The sequence below is a fragment of the Euprymna scolopes genome, chromosome 29 (assembly GCF_053919585.1).
Source record: "Euprymna scolopes isolate OS-2025 chromosome 29, ASM5391958v1, whole genome shotgun sequence".
NCBI lineage: Eukaryota > Metazoa > Mollusca > Cephalopoda > Sepiida > Sepiolidae > Euprymna > Euprymna scolopes.
The window spans coordinates 60,467,137-60,490,461 of NC_136510.1; the positions used below are offsets into that span (position 1 = coordinate 60,467,137).

Genomic DNA, 23,325 nt, shown 5'->3' on the forward strand with positions numbered 1-23,325 from the left:
GAAACTGGAATCTTAAGGAGATATTAATCATACCAGTTATAATAGGTGCCACGCGGCTTATGAAGAAGAACCTTAAGTCCTACCTAACTAATATTCCTGGTGAACCAAGTGCAAAAGAGATCCAGACAATTGCACTTAATGGAAGAGCGAGGATACTAAAAAGAGCTCTCGGTTGGTTTCAATGAAAAGCGGGGTAATGTTGGCAGCTGATTTGGCTACCCCATACCCAGCATTACAATCTTCAAAGGAAGAAAAAAAAAAAAAACACATACACACACCCATACATCCACGCATGCGCATGCATGGAGCATGGATGTATGGGTGTCTGTGTGTATGTGTGTGTATGTGCACATCCGTGCTTGTACACATGTACTCAGCTTAAAATTTTAAGGTCAATTGAGGTCAACGGGAGCAATGCGGATGTATATATGTGTATGTATGTATGTGCGCATGTGTTTGCATGTTGAGGTGGGGATGCATGTATACATGTGCGTTTTTTTATGTGTATGTGTGTGTGTATGTGCGCATGTGTGTGCTTGTGCGTACGGGCTCAGGCTAACCTTCTCAAAGCACTTAACAACAAATAAAAATCAAATAGATAAACCGAATCGTAGCCCCCCCCCCCGCCTCCCAACCTAAGCGAACACCCAACAGGTCAAGACATACTTATAAAGAAATCATCTCACCAACGAGACACCAACCACCTAATACTTATTAAACCTTAGAACTCGAAATTTAAAGTAACCCCCCTCTTCTTACCCCTACGTATCTCCCTCCCCCCTCTTTGTATCCCTATGTCCTTAGTCACACCAGAGATGAACTTCCCAGACCCCCCCAACCACATAATGTTCTTGAACTCCAAAACTTAAGCACTGCCGACCCACTAAGCACCCTCTATCACCTTTCTCCCTTTCCCCTTTTCCTTTCTCTGCTTTTCTCGCACCCCTCCCCTGACATCGTTCTTTCATTCTTCCATAAATGAACATTTCTGTAAAGTCTGAGGAGGCCACAAGACGGCCAAAAACGGTCGAGTAGCTGAAACAATAATGTGACTAAACAGAAAAAACGGTAATAAAAAAATAAAACGCATATTTGCTCTACAACAGTATTGACAACTTTCTTCAGGTTTTTATCAATTACCACTCCTATTATATATATATATATATATATATATATATATATATATATATATATATATATATGACTTAAGCATTAAAAATAAGCTTAAAGCGCCTATTTCCTCTGAAGACCAACTTCACCCAGAAATCTTAACAAATGAACTCCCTATATATATATATATTATTCCTTAATTGGAATTCATTTTTGAGATGAGCATTATATATTAATTTATTTTTATTTCGACTATTATTCTCATCTTTATTAGTTGTTTTTGATCTTTTATTGGTTTTGTTTATTCACAACGTTTCGGTCAACTATTCCTCTGGCCTTCGAGAATTAAGAATGCAGTTAGGAGATTCGAAGTTCCTATCCGTTGCAGTTACCACCTGACGAAGGCCAGAGGAATAGTTGGCCGAAACGTTGTGAATAAGCAAAAACCAATAAAAGATCAAAAACACCAACTAATAAAGATGAGAATAATAGTCCTAAATAAAAATAAATTAAATGAACTCCCTATGAACTCTCATAGAGAACAAAAGAAATTCGAAAGAATTGCTGCCAAATTTTATAGATTAAAAACCACTGCCCACCCCAAATGCCACCCTTACCTCGAGGAGTTTGAGAATTCCATGTTAAATTTAGTCAAAAAAATTAAATTTAAGAAACAAAAACACCATAATAATCCGGTTACTCAAAAAATAAATAATTTAAGTTAAAAAGAATAAACATATATTCGTCCCTGCTGATAAGACAAAAAATTATTATAAACTTGACTATCCTACATATAAAAAACTTTTGTATCAAGAACTTAATAAATCTTATAAAATAGTCCCTCCTAAGACTTTAGATTCCATTAATTCTGAAGCTAAACTTTTACTGACTTCTATGAGTATTCATAACTTCACTGAAATAATTTCTCCGATTACTCCTAGATTCTCCCTCAAAGATCATAAACCTAATTTCTTTGACAACCCCTCCATCAGATTGATCTGCCCATCTAACTCTGACTTAGGAGCTTTAAGTAAAAATATCTTAGATAGAATCATCCCTTCTATTAAAGAAAAAGTAAATTTCTCTCTTTGGCTAAATTCAGATTCCGTAATTAATTGGTTTGTCTCCCTTAAAAATAAACACCTCCTTAACTTCATAACATTTGACATCCAAAATTATCAATCAATTTCTCCGATGCTTTTAAATAAGGCTCTTATCTTTGCTAAAAGAAATTCTGACTTAACTAATTTAGAAATAAAATTAATTGTCCTAGCGAGAAAGTCCCTTATACAATTTAACAATAAGCTTTGGACTAGAAAGGATACCCCTGATAATTTTGACATCTTGATGGGTACTTCTGACTCTGCAGAAGTTACCGATTTAGCGGGACTTTTCTTATTGAAAGAACTTAAATGCCACTTTAAACATATCCAAGGGGGTCTTTATAGAGACGATGCCCTTTTTACTACAACAGCCAGGCCAAGAGAGTACAACAAAACAATTAAAAAATTACATAACTTCTTCAATAACTTTGGCCTTTCTATAATTATCGAATCAAACAAAAAACTTCAAATTTTCTAGATGTTACACTTAATCTTAGCACCGAAACTCATAGACCCTATCATAAATCTAATCTTACGCTTTTATACGTTCATAAATCTTCTAACCACCCCAACTCAATTATAAAATCTATAGTACCATCCGTCTCTAGAAGAATTTCTGCTCTTTCTGCTGGTAAAAAAACTTTTGATCAAAATGCTACTTTCTTCAATAATGCCTTATGGAACTCAGGACACAAGGAAAAGATTAAATACAACAATTATGCTTCTCCTGCAGGCCGCCTTAAATCTGTAATCACACACAATATGACTCATAAGAAACCAGTTCAAATAACAAGATCTGCCGCTATCAATAACATTGAACCAGTCTACATTTATAATCCAAACCAAAATACTAATCACAACACCTCTAACCCACCCAGTCACATCAGGGGAAAGAAAAATATTTGGTTTAATCCTCCATTTAGCCTAAATGTCAAAACTAATATACCTAAGGAATTCTTCAACATTGTACAAAACTCTTTTAAATACCCACACAGATATAGTTCTATTTTCAATAAAAAAATTCAATTAGGATTTCTTATTCAACAATGCCTAATTCAGCACAAAGAATCTTAACATCTAATAACAAAAAAATTAAATCAGCCAAAAAATCCCTTTCCCAATTAAACCCAAAACTAACTGTAATTGCAATAACAAACATCTATGCCCACTTAATAATGATTGCATCCATAAAGATGTTATATATTCTTGAACTATTACTGAGCTCCCATGCAATCCTCCCATAACAGACACTAATATTTCGTCTTCAAGTTATTCTTCTTCCCATCCTCCATCTGATATAGTTACTAATCCAATACACCACTCGAGCAGCCCCTCCATCTACAATCATACAACTAGTAATAATGATAATAATAATAATAATGAGAATAATATTTCTCTTAACAGCCATCCTAACACTAACAACACTCATTATCCCCTCCAAAATAGTCCTCATACAGACATTGTCCCACCATTTGTTGAACACTATGAACAAAATTCAAACCATTTAACTAATACAAATCAGCAAATTAATATTAATACCAGACCTCGAGCTTTTAATAAAGTACATACATATATCGGTGCTACTTCAACATTAATTAAGAAAAGAATAGCAAACCATATTTCTTCTTTTAACAACCATAATTCTAATAATAACCAAGGAACTTCTCTAACCACTTTAATTAAAAAACTTAACTCTAACAATACCCCCTTCTCAATCAAATGGACTATCATAAAAAAAAGTTAAGTCTTATACTCCAGGCTCTAAGTCATGTCGCCTCTGCACAACCGAAGCTATAACTATAATTACTTCCCCTCAAAGTAATAATATAGTAAATTCTAAAAATGAACTGATCTCTTTCTGTAAACATAAGTCCAAATTTAATTATGGCAATTTTGAAATTACATAGTCATTACTTTTACCTTTTATATAGATATATATAAAAAAATTTTCTTTAACTTTATCGGTTTCTACTTACTTCTTAACACTTTATAATTTAATATTCCTTTATTTTAATTCTTTATCTTTTCTTTGCATGGCCGGTTTTTTATCTGCATTTTCTGCTTTATTCTTTAAACTTTCTTATCTATCTAATATATCAATCTACCCACACTTTCATATCTTGTATATATATATTTACTTATATTTTACTATATGCGTTTACTTCTTTTCTTTTTTTCTTGCTTTTTCCTGAATTTGCATATACCGGCCATCTTCTCCCCTTAAATATTTTTATTTTTTTATTTTATATTTTATTTTTTATTTTTTAATTTTTTCATTTATTTATTTATTGTTTATTTATTATTTATTTTCTATTTATTTATTGATTGATTGATTTATTTATTTTCCATTTAGTGTCTTCTAACAACTCTTGCTGAACTTTTTTTTAAGTGATGACCTGTACATTTCAGTTGACCTATATTATTTTGCCCTATATATTTTTTCGCGCCTTTAACATTTCCTGTTTGGGTTAGTTTGACATTTATTTCTCTATTTATATTTAACTCCATCACCATTTTTCTCCTCTTTTTTCTTCCTTGAACTTTCTTATTTATATTTATATCTCGGCAGTATAATGAAAAGCATATCTTATTTTTCTTTTATTAATATTATTGGAATTCTTTCCTTTTTTCCTTGTACAAATTTTTGGAAATTTTTCCATTGATTTCTGCCTTTGGATTATTATGGACCATCTTCTTCCAATTACGGGATTTTGGGATTTTACTTGTACAAATGGAAATTCAATTAATTTTTTTGAAGTTATATACTTGGATTTTACCACCACTGGATTATTTATCTTCCACCAGACTATCCATTTTTCTTCACCATATTCCCTCTGCTTCACGTTTTTTGTTTTCAAGTAAGATCTTTAACTTACTTGTTGTTTCATCAAATACTTTTGCATGCAAAATCCGATCCCGCATTTTGTTAATTCCTACCCTCTGATGAGAAGGAAAGTATTTCTTTGAAACTCCGCTGATTAAGGACTATCCACTTATCTAGTGTTTCCTTTTCAGATTAAATATGTTTTTTTAACTCATTTCTAAGTGTTTTTAACATGTTTTATTAAGTGCTTGCTTATATATATATATATATATATATATATATATATATATATATATATACTAGCAGTACAGCCCTGCTTTGCTTAGCCCCTATGTACTGTTCATAACTTCATGTGCATATGTATATATATATATATATATATTAAAAACTTTGACTCATGTCCAGGTAACCTACATCTTAAATTTAAAGTCTTTAGACCCAAAATTGGCGGAGTTTGGTAGAGTTTTCAAAGGTCAAATCGTTGAACTTTGACCACTTAACAGACAAATTTCAGGCCGAAAACCGATTAAAAAGATTTTCCCAAATCTCAGTACCCCTTATTTCAAATCTTGTGTCTGTAGACTGAAAATTGACACAGTAATTTAGTCGGGAAATACACACACACACACACACACAATTTCACTTATATATCTTTTTTTTTCAATTTGTAAGTAGCATTATTGCGCTTGCTTTTACCTTAATAGAAGGTTTTAATTAAGAAAAGTTAATAAACAGCTGCCAATTTTAACTTGTTTCATACTGGAGTTGAAATTTCGTTTAGAAGAAATATTGGCAGTATTTATATTAACAACATAAATTGTTTTACAATGAATGCATTGGATATTCTTAAAAAACGTGTTTGTCACTTCATGCAATTTTTTTTCTATTCAGAATTAAGATAATGTATAAATCTGTTCAAGTAAAAAGAAATAAAATAAAATTAGGGAAAAATTGATTTTAATCAAGAAAAATAATTGCTTACATGTCAGCTTTTATTAATGTTAAATTTTGATTCAGAATGAAATAAACTGAACATTTGAAAGCCAAATATGAAAATGCCATTTTAATGAGTGAGTCTGGTTAGAGTTCTATAGCACACAACTCCACCTGCTTCATAGGTCTGTCAAAATAAAAAAAATATTAACAACTGTTAGTTCACGTTTTTCAGTGAAACTATGAATCAATATTATTTATTTTAAGACAATGTTTAATATTACAAAAAACAATTTTTTAATGGAATTTTTCAATATTGATTGGTTTAGCTTTTTGTGTATTTTATGAGTTCCAAACTACAAAACTAAAATTCTGAAAAAGACTTGATGCAATTCATGAGATTGTAAATAAGATTTTTTTATTACCTTTGTCTTATCATAATGATGAGAATATGTATGTGCGGCTCAAAGTTGGTAAAAATTGTGTAAAATGTGACAGCTTAGTTGCTGGTACATGCGACTGGATGACACCCACTCCACCATTTGTTTCAATTGCTGAGTTGACTCTGAAGACTAGATCATATTATATGCTTCCATCAAAGCAACAGCAATTCAGTAGAGATGCTTGTAGGAATGTCGACATGTACGTGTGTCGATGACATTTTTTTTTTCATTCAGGAATCACCACGGAGGTCACTCGAGGATAAGGGTCAATGGGTATATATTAGTCAATGTGATTATAGCATAGTAAACATAAGTAGTGGGAATTTTGTAAATTGGATTACTTAGGAGGATGGTTCATCAAGAATTTGTTTACATTGGACTTGAAGATAATCAGATTGTAGTCAGCTGGAAAGCAGATAATCAGAAGAGTTCCACGGGCGTGCAGTTCTAAGAAAGAAGCTTTGTTCATGGAATCTACATTTAGCACTTCCCATGTAAATAATGATGAAGCAGAGAGAGGCTCATAATGTCTCTTCTGTGGGAAAAAGGTTGCAGAGAAAAGGGCATCCCCCACTAAGCTACGAAGTCTGTTTTCAAGGCAGGATAAGCTGCTTCTAGCAACTTCGGCCTAGATGTGGCAACAGTACTCCATCTTGGCTATACCTGGCTTTTATATAGGTAGAGAATTGCATCAGGAGAGATATATCTACTGGAACGGTAGAAGGATCCCACCATTTTTCCAGCGACCTTGGCAATGGATTTGATATATGTGTTCGATTTCAGGTCAGGAGTAAAGGTCAAGTCCAAAAGCTTGTCAAAACATGAGGCCTCCCCAAGACGAGAGCCATTCATTTCAACCAATGCCAGATTGGCATCAGACTGTAGATGATGTAGAGATAGAAGCTTGGTTTAGATGCATTAAAAGTAACCAGCCATCTCTTTCCCCATTGCACCACATCCTCAAGATTAAAGGAGAGAGAATCAGAGAGATCTTGGTCGTTTATGGTCTTTGATGTGCTACCATAGATTGTAGTGTCGTCAGCATAAATGTCTACAAATGATGTAAGGATGTGATTTGGAAGATCATTAGTGTAGATCAGGAAGAGAGGGACTCTAGCATAAATACTGAGAGCTTCTGATTTCTGCTCATCAACCACTACTCTTATGAACCCATCAGAGAGAAAGGATTTAATAATTGAGAAGATATTTCCAGCTATACCATAGTTGGAGATCTTTCGAAATAGACCTTTATGCCATACCTTATCAAAAGCCTTTGATATGTCAACAGCAATTGTCCTAGAGAGGAAGTCTCCATTGAGAGATTCGCTAATCCTATGCTATAACTGTAAGCACATCTGTTGTAGATCTAGTAGAATGGAAACCATATTACACGTCACTAAGAAGGTTGTTTTTGCTGAGATAGTTGACTATTTCTCTATTTAACACAGATTCCAGCAGCTTATTCATGATGCACAGGAGACTTATTGGTTTGTACTGAAAGGGAGATGAGCGATCTCCTGAATTCTTAAATATAGGACATACTGATGAGATTTTCCAAGGTGTTGGGAAGCATTTCTCTTTAAATAACTTTGTAAGTATGGGCGCTAGTTCTGGTTGAAGCTTTTTGAGTACTATAATTGGAATGCCGTCAGGGCCAGTTGCTTTACTGGAATTAAGGTTTTTGATTAACTTGGCAACATCTCATACAGATATTTGTATGTCACATAGCGTGTTTTCAGATACATAAGGAAATATTAGGGGTTGGCAGCCTTGGTCATAAAGGGTAGAATTAGCTGCAAAGATCTTGGAAAAGAGTTTGGCTTTATCTGATGCTGACGAGATTACCTCAGGTCCATTGATGATAGTTGGGAAGAGCACATACTTCTGTTCAGTATACTGTGTGCTATTTGCCAAAACTGATGGAACCCTAACCGCTGCTCAGCTACTTTGGACTTGACAGACTGATCATAGAACTCTCGCACATTCTTTATTACTTTTTTTACAGAGGTTGCTGGCCGATCTGAAGGCGACTTTAGTCTCAGTACATATATTACGTTGGAAGCAATGAAAAAAGTGATTTCTGTGTGCAATGGCAGCAGCACATTCTGAAGAGAACCGCGGCTGGCTGTTAGGTTTTTGCTGGAACTTTTTTGAGAGTATAAAACGGTCTATAATTAACCATTCCGTCATGTCTGATACTATAGAGGACACATCCTTTTTAAGCATGGAATGCAGAGGTAGATCTTATATAAATTCATGGAAGCTATCCCAGTCAGCCATCGAGTATCGATATACTGTACGATGGAGAGGTACGTCTGTGGACCTATTACATTTCGTTTTTATCTTAACTGATACAACAGAGTGGTGGGAAGATCCCAGTGGAGACAGAACGTTTTGTTCAATATTTTCATTTTTTTTTTTTACAAAGGAGTCCCTTATCTATTATTATTATTATTATTATTATTATTATTATTATTATTCCTTTTCCTTGAGTGGCCCGGAGGCCACTTGAGAAAAAGGGTTCATGATTGTAGCCAATGGGACAATATCATAGTAATCATTAGTAGTGAAAATTTGGTAAATTGGATTACTTAAGGGAACGACTCATCAAGAACTTTTTTACATTGGACTTGAAGACGATCATATTGTAGTCAGCTGGAAGGCAGGCAAACGGAAAACAGTCCCACAGGCATGCAGTTCTTAGAAAGAAGCTTTGTTCATGGAATATACGTTTAGGTTTATGCACAGATAAAAAGTGGAGCAAATTATATTAGGTGTTTAGCTAGACAAGTGTTTTTCATGGAAGTAAGACCAATGGGGACCATAGATTGTAGCTCAGACGAGTACTTGCCATGAAAATAACGATAAAGTAGAGACAGGCTCGCAATGTCTCTTCTGTGTGAAAGGGGTTGCAGGGAAAAGAAAGGACATCCCCCAGTAGGCTACGAAATCTGTTTTGAATAAATTACTTTTAGCAGCTACTGCCCAGATGTAGCGACAGAACTCTATCTTTTGAAGTACTTGGCTCTTATACAGGCATCAGCAGTGAGATATCTACTCAAGCGGTAGAACGATCTCACCATTTTTCCAGCAGCCTTGGCAACGGATTTGATGTATGTATTCTATCTCAGATCAGACCCAAAAGTTTTTCAAAACATGGAACCTCTCCTAGTTGAGAGCCATTCATTTCAATAGATGCCAGATGGGGATCAAAGCGTTAATGATGTAAAGATAGAAGCTTGGTTTTAGATGCATTAAAATTAACCAGCCACCTCTTTCGTCATTGCACCAAGTGATCAAGATCAGAGGAGAGAAAATCAGAGAGAACTTGGTCATTTATGGCCTTTTAAATATTTTCATAGATGGTCGTGTCGTTAGCATAAATGTCTACGAATGATCTTCGAATGTGATTTGTTAGTTTTCTGATTAGTCCATAAATTAAAATCCAAATATTTTCTTAACTAAATGTACTAATCGCTCAAGTACTTTTTCACTGTCTTAATTACGTGCTTTTTTTTTTTAAGAAAATAAAAGTAAGAAGGAAAATACAAAATAAAATATAAAGAGGGGAGAAAGAAAGGTAGGAATCTTCACATATCTTGTTCGTGTGCCCCTAAGTCTCCAGCCATGAAAACTTCCTCATTGTACTCCACCCCCAACTATGGAAACTTTGCTACTCTTTACCGGTTAGTGTACTATAAATCCTAACCCTAACCTTCTAACGATACTACACCATGCAACACAGAAGACGAATAATGAAAGCAACTAAATGTGATGAGAAAAAATGAAAATATTGTTGCATCTCATCATCCCATCATCATATTCAAATAATCGGAACCATCAACTCGAAATATTTGAAAATATTCTTGTGATTTTAATTAAAAAAACACAAACAAAAAATCGATTTAGTCAGTTAGTATTCTCGGTTTAAAAAAAATATTCCCTATTATGTCTGTAAAAAGAACATTGTTCAAAACTCTTTTAAAAAATTCGGCCCACCGACTCAAAATATCTGAATATGTTAATATATTTTGCAAATAAATAATTAAAGGTGTAATGTGCTAGAACAGATATTACACTTTGAATTATTTATTTGCAAAAGATATTAAAATATTCAGATATTTTAACGAGAAATTACCACATCACTTTTTACAATTTTCTTTTTTTGAGCGTTTGAAGCCGATTTTTGCAAAAAAAAAAAAAGATTATAACAGGTTTTTAGGTGTCAATTTTTTAGCATGGCTTGTGAGCTTAATTGGAGGTTTTTCTATATATTTTTTGGATTGGAAAATGTTATTATCTCCTAGTTAAAACGAAAGTTTACATATTAGATATGAAAAAAAGAATATTAATTGAATTGGCTGTTAAGGAAAGTGTTGTGGTTGCAAGGTTGAACAATAATTAGTAAGGAAATACAATGAAGATGCAAACAACAAGATAACGCAATAATAAGTGTATTAAAGAAAAGGTATATTTACAATATGTACAAATGACGGTGTCGAGTCAGAGAGTCTTGGTGGGAGGACATGTACGCTCTTCGGCGTCACTTCTGGTGGCATTTGAGTAAGACACACCAAGGCCAACCTAGGCTTGCCATTTATAGTGTTATGTTATTCGCATATGCAAATAAGTGGTTGCCACCACAACACCCCCCTCCCAAGATTTGAAGTCACACAGATTTCAATATCTTTTTCTTTTTGGGTTTACCATTAATGGTTCATTCACTTTTCTTTTCCTACCTGATCTTCGGGGTTCAGGTGCATTTTGAGGCAGTTCCAAATTAAAAGATTCGTATATGATATCTATGGTGTCCTCCTCTTCGACTGTTGTCGTATCATCATCATCTTGGATATGACGTTTTTTTTATCTGATTTAGGTGCCTTTTATGTATATTCTGTGGACCTTTAATCATGTATGTACAATCACCAATGCGTTTATCCACTACTCCACATTCCCAGTAAGATGTGTTATTTCTGTAGCACTTAAAATATACTCGATCTCCCGAGTTATATTTCTTTCTTCTCGTGTGTGTAGTGTTTCGGATAATTGCCTGCCTTGGCAATAGTTTGTCAAACGCTGATTTTACCTTTCTGGCAAACATTAGATCAGCTGGTGATATGTTTGATGGTGTACTAGGATGTGGTGTAATCCTATATACTTGCAAGAATTGTTGCAAAGCTTTTTCTGTTGGTGTTCCAATGGATTTCTTTAACGCTCGTTTTAGCGTGTCCACGAACCTTTCCGCGAGGCCGTTCGACCTTGGATGATACGGCGGAGTCGTGATGTGCTTCACTCGGAATGTGTCGCAAAATTCCTTAAACTCTGCGGATGTGAACTGCGTTCCGTTGTCAGTGACCAGTGTGTCTGGTACACCGAATCTTGCAAACAACTCGTGTAGGAATCCTATTGAGTTGTTCGTTGTTGGATTCCTGCAACGCATTACCTCCGGCCATTTTGTGAAACTATCCACTACAATTAAATAATAGTTTTCACCTACTGGACCAGCGAAGTCCATGTGGATTCTCGACCATGGTTGGTCGGTTTTCGGCCAAGGTTTGTGTACTATAGGTGGAGATTTTGCCGCTAACTGGCATCCTTTACATTTATCAATTGTTGTCGCTATGTCAGTGTCCATGTTACGCCAGTACACGTAGCTTCTCATTAACGACTTCATTCGATTTATCCCCAGATGTCCTGTGTGGAAATCTCTTAATATCCTATTCTGCAATGTTTTGGGTATTACCACTCTCTCGCTGTACAGTAACACATCGTCACATATGGAGAAAACTTCCTGCACCTTTGTGTCCGTTATAATTTTCTCTTTTATGTCCTTTATATATTCGTCTTTCTCGGCTTCCCTTTTAATGTCCGACAAAGTTACGGGTAGTTCCTTAATGATGTTTGCTACCATATTTTTTACTTCAACATTTGTCCGAATTGCTGCAATGACTGATTCTTCCAGATTGTGTTTCTGTGGTATCAGTCTTGACAGTCCATCCGCATGGCAAATCTTTTTTGATGCTAGATGTTGTAGCTGGAAATCGTAATTAAGTAGTATTGTACCCCAGCGCAGCAATCTATTTGCGGTGTATACCGGCAATCCTTTTTTTGATCCATAGATCGTGACTAGCGGTTTATGGTCGGTTTCAAGTATGAATTGTCTACCATATAAATATCGGTGAAATTTAGTCATGGCAAAGATTATGCTCAACGCTTCTTTTTCGATTTGTGAATATGCCCTTTCGGCTGGTATCAGCGTTCTCGAAGCATGCGCTATTGGTTTTCTAGACCCATCCGGCAAAATATGTTGAATGCATGCTCCTAAGCCGTAGGAGCTAGCGTCACTAGCGACGACTATTTTTAAATTTGTGTCAAAGTGCGTTAAGAATAATTCGGATGTTAGTGCGCTCTTTATTTTGTCAAAAGCGGTTTGACATTCTTGCGTCCAGTTCCACGGTGTATCCTTTTTAAGCAGATTATTTAAGGGGGCTCGCAAGTTATGCATTCCTTCAATAAAAGATTGGTAATAATTTGCGAGTCCTAAGAAACTCTGCAAGGTTGTTACATTATCGGGTGTTGGCATATTTTTTATTGATGCAGATCTGTCTGGGTCTGGACGTCGTCCATGTTTGTTTATTATGTGTCCAAGATACTTAATCTCACTCATACAAAAGTCACATTTACTTTCTTTTACTTTAAAGCCGAATTCTTGTATTCGAGTAAATACTTGTTTCAAATGTTCCTTATGTTCTTCTAGGGATTTGCTCCTGACAACAATGTCGTCCAGGTATGCACATGCGCACTCAATACCACTTAGCATGATGTCCATCGCTTGCTGAAAGATGGCAGGCGCTACTTTGATGCCAAAAGGCAATCGGTTGTATTTGTATAATCCCTTATGCGTATTGATGCATAGTATTTTTGAGCAATTCTCCCCGACCGGTATTTGCAAATACGTGTCGCTCAAGTCTATCTTGGAGAAGATATTACCCCCATTCAACTTCGTGAATATTTCCTCTGGGCTTGGTAGGGGATAATGGTGATCTTTTAATAGGGAGTTGACCCCGGTCGAAAAGTCTGCGCACACCCTAACTTCGTCATTCTTTTTCTTTACGTATACGGTGGGGGCTGCCCACTCGCTGTGTTCTATTTTTGATAGAATTCCCGTCTGTTCCAATCTATTTAATTCTTTATCAATCTTTTCCAACCCAGCGAACGGAACATTTCGCTTTTTTCTAAAAATTGGGCTGGCGTTTTCTTTAAGTTCAAACGAGGCCTTGAATTTATTGCAGCGACCTAAGTTAGTCGTGAATGCCTCAGGAAATAATTCTTTTAAATCGTCTTTTATATTTACTGTTGTTGGAGAAGAACATTCTACTTTTTTACAGAATGTATTGATTGGCTTATCCCATAGTCCGAATTTCTCAATTAAATCTATTCCAAACAGATTTTCACTATTTTTTAGTACGAATATTTTTAATTTCTTCGAAATCCCTTTCAATTTTATCGGGAGGACAACTTCTCCTTCAAATTTTATACCACCACCAGTTACCGTCCGGGCTGCTTTACTAGTTTTCATCATGCCCGGTTTTCCCAACTTTTTCCACGTATTCAGGTTTATTATAGAAACATCGGAGCCGGAGTCGAGTTGTAACTTTATTGATGTTTTAAATATTTCCACTTTTACGTATTTTCGCCGATCTTTGTCTAATTTTGTATTTGATTTTGTTTGCTGTACTCTCTTTCTGGTGTAATCTTTATATCTGCAGCAATCGCTTTTGTGTCCCACCTTCTTACAAATGTAGCATTTTTTCTTCTTATAAGGACAATCTGATTCCCAATGCTTTTCTGCACATCTCTTACAGTTATATCTAGGAAGAGGCTTGTTATATTGTGTACTATATTTATGGTTATTATCTTTGGAATATCCCGTTCCATTGCTTTTCTTTGTAAAGTTCTTGGTTGGTGCGTATGGCTTTCTAACTTTTCTTACATATGCCACTCCGGATTCTTCTATATTTTTTTAATCCTTTTTTAGTGTAATGGCCCTTTCACAGTCCTCTGCTAGTTTCTGGAGGGTTAAATCTTGCTCAGATTCCAGCTTAGACAACACTCGTCTGCGTATTTCTGCATTTTTCGTGGAAACTAACCCTTGAGCGAAGATTAGACATTTAAAATCTTCTACCGTTAGTTCTGCAAGCTTAAAATTATCGCAGTTTTTATTGACAACTGATGCGTATGTCAAATAATCTTGGTTGTCCATCTTTCTTAGATTCATGCACAGCCATCTTTTATGAAAAAGAGATATATTTGGATTAAATAATTCTTTTAGTAATTTTACAGCTTCCATGAACTCTAATTCCGCAGTTTTTTTAGGTAATATGTAATCTACGAATTTGCTGTGTTCTGATGTACCCAATTTTCTGAGTAAGAGGCTCACTTTCTGACTATTTGGCCAATTTTTACAGCCCAGTTGAAAAACATCCTCGTATCTTGTGTAGTATGCTTCAAAATTCTTCTCTTCCTCAGGCACATAATGAAATGTGTCCATGCCATTAAAAATAGTTGTATGGGAGAAATTAACACTATCGACATTTTCTCGATTACTCTTTAGTAGTTCCAGTGTTTTAGCAAAACGTTCCTCTTGTCTTTCTTCCTGTTCCAATTGCAGTTTTTTCTGCTTTAATTGCGCCATTTTCTGCTTTTTTTCTTGTTCCTGCTGCCATTTCAATAATCTGTCCTCTCTCTTTTCCTCGCGGTCAGCCTGTGCCTGTATTTGTGTTTGCAAAAGCTCGTTTTGTGTAGCTTGTGCTTGTAAAAATTGCATGAGCATTTTTGATAAGTCTTCCATGTTTTTTTTTTTTTTTTTTTTTTTAGTGTGTAGTTAAAAAAAATATTGTACCATGTACCATATACACCGGTTTAGGTTACAACAAAAAAACAAATTGCTGTAAGCTCCTGTTTTCAATAATAATATTGCTGCTTGCAATAATATATTCTTTTTTGCGAGTCACGCTGCAAAAAAAAATAAAACAGGTTTATCTGGAATCACGAAATGGAATTGACTTTCCGTTTTTAGGCACTTACTAATAAGTAACTCTTTCCACAAAATAAAAGTTTGGGTTTTTTTTTTTTTTTAATCGAGTCATAATTGAATAAATGTATGCAGTACATTTAGTTCTTTGAGTTTTTTTTTCTCTAGTATTTTAATAATTAAAATACCTCTTAAATTGAGATTACCTTTTTTTTTCCATGACGTTTTACTGTATTATCCGTTATTCAGTGACAACTTCAAGAAAAAAAAATCCTTTCCTTGAATTTTAGTTTTAGCTGTGGTATTTCCTTTTAGTACCGACGTCAACCAAAACATTAATTAAAAAGTCCTTTAGTTGTTGTTTTGTTTACGGAGACAGTAATTAGAATCCACTGGTGAACTTTTTTCGTAGGTTACTTCCTTGCTTTTCGTAATACGGGTCTGACCTGTCGTTTTTGCGACAGAACAAAGTTCGCTTTTCGTTTGCAAGTTGGTCCTTTAGTAAGATTTGTCGTGTAGCGACAAACAAAAATTCACTTTTACATTCGTTTGCAAGTCGGATTCCCAGAAAACGGCGTAAATTGTCGCTTTTGCCACGTTAGAGTTTTTTTTTTTTTTTTCACTTGAGTTGAAACTTCTCTTTAGCGTAAAATCCGTTTGCTCGTCAACACTTTGCATTCCTTAAAAAAAATGGTCAACCTTTGCGTTGTACTTTTTTTTTTTTTTTTTAAATAGTTCTTCGTCAAACTGTTATATTTGACGCTTCATATCTCGTCGCCAACTGTTGTGGTTGCAAGGTTGAACAATAATTAGTAAGGAAATACAATGAAGACGCAAACAACAAGATAACGCAATAATAAGTGTATTAAAGAAAAGGTATATTTACAATATGTACAAATGACGGTGTCGAGTCAGAGAGTCTTGGTGGGAGGACATGTACGCTCTTCGGCGTCACTTCTGGTGGCATTTGAGTAAGACACACCAAGGCCAACCTAGGCTTGCCATTTATAGTGTTATGTTATTCGCATATGCAAATAAGTGGTTACCACCACAACAGAAAGTAAATTAGACAATATTTTGTAATTGAAATTAAATTTGAATTAATAAGACATTAAAACCTAAAAAATATTGTGATATAATTCTAATAACAAGCATACATAATCTTCATCATATTAATATCATATTGAAAGAAAAGAAAATTCATCAAACTATTTTATATATATATGTGTGTGTGTGTGTGTGTGTGTGTGTGTATTTGCTTCACTAGCTTAATAATAATGTTAAATATGAACTAAAGAACTTCTTCATGTAACTAGAGCTTATCTTTCTCAAATAGATATCATCATTAAAAAATGAAATATGAAAACTCTGATTACCGATAACATGGTGTTGTCATCTGTGAGTTCCCGTGTGACTTTGGAGTCGACTGCTGTTGACTCGTTGGCTTTTTGAATTTGAATCCATTTATCATTCTCTATTTTGATTGTAGTCTGAAAAAATATAGATAACTCTTCGAATTAATGAAAGTTTGTTTTATAGTCTTAAATAAAAGGTTTCTAAAACTATTAAAAAATATTATTAGTTAACTTTTTCATATTGATTAGTCATCAAATGTTAATATCAAAAGAGCTTTTCAAATACTCAATTGAATTTGCAAATTAAAATTTACAATGAAGACCTAATTGAAATTTTTCCATTTCTAAACTTACTAGAAAAATATTACTTGATTCTCAACAACAACAAAAACAAAGTTAGACACTGAAAATTACTGGGTCCTTCAGTCTCACTTTCTTTCTCATTTTGAGCCGGAACTTTTTTTTAGGAAGGGACTTTTCTCTCTTCTCACCGTTTTCTCTGCTTGAGGAAAAGCACAGTTGCCTAGCCGTCCGTGTTCGGTCTTTTATTCCTCTCAAATCTCGAGAATTCTTACGGTTAGTCCTGCCCTCTTTCCCATAAAACCAACCATGCCTACCGCCAGCAGTGTCAGAAAATCGCCATTAAAATGCGTGATGAAAACTTGAATATTTAGACTTACTATCTTTCGAAGCTTATAACTACTTAAAAAATGTAATTTAAATTTTTTTTCGATAAAAGGAGCAAAGACCAAATTTTAAAATAATATCAGGTTTAATAGCAAAATATGCAATATTTGTTTTTTTTTTAATCGGTTTTCTTTAAAAATGATTTCAAGAAAATCAACGAATTTTAACTTATTTCGAATATATATATATATATATATATATATATATGTATTCCAAAAAATCACTTACCTATAAAGAAATACTAATCAATGGGTACTTCCATTCTTCGTTGTTAAGAATTTATCCATATTTCTATTTTATATTCCATGTCCTTTTTAAATAAAATATTTTTTAAAGCAAGTATTAAAAAATAGCGCGACATCAGATGTTTCAGAAAGGGAATAAAGAGAAACAAATGTCTCCTTTTATTCGAGTTAAGAACTACGGTGGTCTGTAAGGACCAGAATTAATCTCCCTTTCTATTGGTAGCTGTAAACAAAAGTTAATAAATATGGGCCATCGTATTCATTCAATTTCGGACTTAAGCATATATTCAACCACTACCGTGGTTGAATGATATATATATATATATATATATATATATATATATATATATATATTCACTCATTGGGAATCAATTGAAGTCATGAGCTCAAAAATTTAAGAAAAATTAAATAAGTAAATTGTAAGTGGAATATGTTAATTCAATGTGGGCGAGTTAAAATTCTCCATTACTCAGGAGCAAATATTTCAATGTTTTATTAAGTATTAAGTACTAGACAAAAGACTTGGCGCTGCCCAGAAGAAACAATACTAATAATACCGTATTAAACTTAGAAGTAATCCAAAAGAGCTTAATATGCTAGACAGAAAATAAGTGTTTTAATGCTGTGTTTGTCAGGAGCAATAACTTAAATTCATTTTTTAGTGTTCTATACTCGACAACAAAATAAGTGGGAACAATAATAGTTATAATTCAGAATCATTAATAATAAGTAGTGCTATATCGCACATCCCTCCATATTTACATGAATAAACCACAAACCAGAAGGAGCAGCGACCGTAACAATAATGGCGACGCTAAGACAAAGCCCCATTCGTCAATACAACGTAAATGAACACACTAAACACACACGACAATTTCAAAGCCCATTTTTTATGTACACACATCAACGGCATAATTCGCACCTCACTTCAACAAAGAAAACCGCGACAGGAAGCCGTACATCAAAAGAAAAATCAAAATCCCAAATACAAACATCACAGCAAACGCAACTCCGGCAGCATATAAACACGAATAATTATCTCACAAAACACTGCAACAGTACAACACCTACTAGAACACATTCACAACTTTCTTAGCTTTAAATAACACATATAACACATGTATACAAACATCAAACAGACGACTCCCTACAATACATTAAAATGCAAAAAACAAACACAAGTAAAAAGCGAAAACGTCAATCAGCAATAAAAGCCGCCTTTTGTCTACAACTACGTTCGCATCCACGAGTATAAAAATGACAGCTTTTTCGACAAGCGGGCAGATCGGCCCAGCGTGTCAAGCTGATTCTCGCTTCATCACCAGCTAGCAACCGTTGACCCCTCGCCAGCGACAACAACTATTAAAATTACTGCGCCGCTGCCGCCATCTCACTTGTGATACTGGACAGCAAGCCTTGAAGACTACCTCTCTTCCGCCGCCGCCAGATCACCACAGCTCACCAGCCAACAGCCGTTAGCCCCTCGCCAACGACAACAGCTACTAAAATTACTGTGCCCACCACTCCTGATACTAGACAACAAGATTACCCCTCTTCCGCCACCGCGGCCGCCAGATCACCACATCACATCAGACAGCGAGGTTTGCCCCGCCAATAGCAGGAACCACTGTCACCCAACAGCGACACTTGTTATTAGGATTACTCCTCTTCCGCCATCGCTGTACCTGTATCCCAGACATTAGAACACTAAGCCACATTTCTGTCATCGCCGCCACTGCACACATATTCCAGACGCCAGAACACATAAGCCACGTTCCTGACATCGCCGCCCTCCACCTCAGCCTAACCTAACACCAGATCATCGCCGTCATGCTAACCGACTAACATTCCCACCGCTGCCGCCGCCGTCAGAACATCCTGACTCGCCAAGCAGTTTGTTTCACGATCATTCCATCTTTAAACTCAACCCTTTTCTTTTGTTCCTTTCTTGCTTCCATAAGCTCAGTTTTGTAATATAACAGTAGTATATATTAATCCAAAAGCGCTTAATACTTTTAAAAAATGTGTTTAAAGTATGCATTACTCTTGCATGTGTTTCGTTATAGTGTTGTATAAGAAGAAACTTGGTGCCAATTAATAATATAGTATTACATTTGCTAAGAGATATATGTTAACCCCAAAGTGATCAATACTTAAGATAGAGAAAATGTGTTTAAACGATGTGTTGTCTCGGAGCAAGAACTTCAATCTTTCATTATAGGATTGTATACTACAGAAGACACTATGTGTTGCCTTAAAACAATAATAGTAATAATACAGTATTAGATTTGGTATTTTAATCCAAAGTGCTTAATGCTTTAGACAAAACAAAGCGTATTTGAACCTTGCAATGTTCTTCAATGTATTTCATCGCGTATTAAAGAAGATAATCAATGTTTCACGGAGCAATAAAATAATGCAGTTATATGTTTCATGCATTAATTTAAATGTACTCTTTATCATATATACAGCGGGTGTCTTCAAACACCGCATTATGTGGGGAGTAATAATTCCAATGTGTTTTGTTATAGTGTTGTATACTAGACAAGAAATTCGATATTGCTCAGGAACAGTAATAGTAATAATAGTATTACATGTAGTAAGTGGTATATGATGAACCAAAAGTGTTCAGTAACCTAGATAGAGAAAGTGTCCGGGAGCAAGAACTTTAAAATGCTTCATTATAGTGTCGTATACTAGACAAGAAACTTAACATTGTCTGAGTACTCTAATATATATAGAAATATTATGTTTGTTAAGCAGTATATGTTAATCTTAGTGATGACAAAGAATACATTAAAAATGTGTTTATTAGAATGTCGACGTTAAAAGATGAGAAACTTGGTGTTGCCCGGGGGCAGTAATTTTAAAATTGAAAACTCAGGTAAATTCTTTTTACATTTTTATAATTATTTTTAAGAATGAGGAAGAGGCAAGGTTAGAAGGGTTCCTGAGAGAGTGGCAAGAAAAGCTGAACAGCGGAGATATTTAAAAAAAAATAGTTAACACACTATAAACTCTTCTATTTTGTTCTGACAACCCTGCTATTCAATTATATAAGGAAAAGTTGTCGGTCTCTTTGTCTGCCCAACTTAAAGTAGAAACAAATATACACTCCCACAAAGCTGGTATATTCATATTTGATTTGGTCTCAGACAAATATGTAATTAAAAACTAATTCATTCTTCGGAAGCCAATTGGAGCAGAATTAGTTGTTGAGAGGGTCAACATTTAGGAGCAATTTTTTAATGTAGAAACCTAGCAAGAAATTGCCAAATTGTTAAAAAATTTGAGAAATGATAATTGTCTGAGTATTATTACACGTTTCTCAAATTGTTCTGCTATAAGGAGGAAAGGTAGAAACTTGCCATTGCCTATGTTCAATGTGCTTTTAGTCTAAAAACAATAATAGTAACTAGCTTTTTTGCTTAAGATTAATTAATTTGACTAAGCTTTTTCTTATTTAAAATGTATTTCTTACCTGTGTCAATTTATCTTTGCCACCCACCTCCAAAAAAAAAAAAAAAAAGAAGAAAATGTTTGTTATTTACAAAACTGATACATTTTTATAGGGTTCGGATAATATTACTTATCATACCCTCTCTCTCTCTCTCTCTCTCTCTATATATATATATATATATATATATATGTATATATATGTATATGTATATATATGTATATATATATATATAATATAAAGCTGAATGTCTGTGTGTGTGTGTGTGTGTGTGTGTGTGTGTGTGTGTGGTCACGAATAGGCTCCTATATGGTTGACTATTTTAAAAAACTGATTACATATAATGATAGAAGATGTATCGAGACGCAGGAATGGGTATGTTTGATCTGGCAGAACGGTGGTTCATTAAAATTATGGGGTCTGCGTTCACGCCTGGTCCACAAAGTATGGAAATAAAAAATTTAAAAATTAAAACAAAAACGTTTACAAGTGCTTTTGATATAGATGTACATAATAATACTTTGATAAGTATGTTTTAACTTAAATAGGGATGGTATAATAAAATTGTGAGGTCTGAGTTCGCGCCTGGCCTCCATAGAATGGAAATAGGCACAAACTTTAATAAAGACTTTACATATCTATCTGCGTAAGTATACTTGGATAATAATGTTTCAGTTTGAAGAAATATGGTATAATAAAATTATGGAGTGTTCGTTCGCACCTGACCTCCATAGAATGGAAATATGTCACAAAGTTTAACAAGGTTTTTTAATATAGATCCACAGAATATTGTGATAAGTGTTTCAGTGTCACCAGGTATGGTATAATAAATTATGGGGTTTATCTATTTTATTTTTACTTTCATCATATTTTGCTTTGGTTTTGATACCCCCAAATTCAACCCAAATTTACAACCCTTCCTTTTCATAACCTATCATACTTTCATAAATCAGAGTCCATTTTCTGTAGGCTGTTTTTGAACGCAGTCAACAACGGGTACTTTTGCTAGTATATATATATATATATATATATATAATAAAAGAATGAAACAAGAAATATTCAGTAGATAATCAATTTTCTTAGGAATGCATGGTTGAGTTAATAATTGTATTTCATTTTGCACTTCCTCTACCGATTCTTAGTAGTTCTTTAATAAAATAGAAAAAAACACATATACAGATATATATTAGGAGGTATATTTGGCAAAGAAAAAACAGGGGAAAAGTGCTCAATACGTTAGTAGAGCTAGATATGTTTTTATTATTTCAACTTCGGGGATTTTTACTCAAATCATTAGAAGTTGTTTCAAAAGATAAGATAAAAAAAATTATCCTGCCGATCGCGTCAGACGATCTAACCAAAAAAAAAAATTGAGAAACGATAATTGCCTGAGTATTGTTACGCGTTTCTCAAATTTTTTTTATACTATAAAGGGGAAAGGTAGAAACTTACCATTGCCCATGTTCAATGTGTTCCATGGCTTAGATCATCTGACGAGATCGATAGGATAATTTTATTGTCCTGTCTCTGGAAACAACTTGTAATAATTTAAGTAAAAATCTCCTAGATTTAAATAATAAAAACATATATATATATATATATATATATATATATATATTGTACAAAATTTTGTTGAAATTCAAATACTTACATTTTTTCTTTTATATAACTCTTGTTTATTTCATCTTGGATCTCTTTATTACAGCCGTTTCGTTAATGGGATGACAATTTTATGTTTTATGTTTTCATAAAAAATTTCTTTCTCATCGTCATATGTGATTTCCATCCGATGTTACCAACAAAATATATATATATATATATATATATATATATATATATATATATATATATATATATATAAACTACTTAATTTACTCACATAAAATTAATATATGAAAGCATAAATTTATGCGCAAACTTTAAGTATTTACTTCAAAAGTGCTCAATACGTAGGTAGAGCTATTTAGTAAGTTATAAATATATATATGGCGTTAAGCTACACTGAATATTCCGCGTTTCATCCACTCTTCAGGCTTATGCGCCAATTTTGTGGTTGTTTGTCGTTTTTATGTACAAAATTGGTGCATAAGCCTGAAGAGTCCTAGAGTGGATGAAACGAGGAATATTCAGTGTA

General features: G+C 34.1%; 2 protein-coding genes across 3 annotated transcripts in view; one reads left to right on the forward strand and one right to left on the reverse strand.

Moving 5' to 3' along the window:
• LOC145252660 (uncharacterized) overlaps positions 1 to 23,325 on the forward strand; it is a 684,850-nt gene that overhangs the window by 284,634 nt on the left and 376,891 nt on the right. The window lies entirely within an intron of this gene.
• Positions 5,984 to 23,325, reverse strand: part of LOC145252661 (fatty acid-binding protein homolog 6-like) — a 175,998-nt gene continuing 158,656 nt past the window's right edge. The window contains exons 4-5 of the mRNA XM_080112434.1: positions 16,824 to 16,937; positions 5,984 to 6,157 (exon numbers count right to left, since the gene is read on the reverse strand). Of these exons, the coding sequence (XP_079968560.1) occupies positions 6,101 to 6,157; positions 16,824 to 16,937 (171 nt within the window). The 3' untranslated portion in view covers positions 5,984 to 6,100. The remainder of the gene's footprint in view (positions 6,158 to 16,823; positions 16,938 to 23,325) is intronic.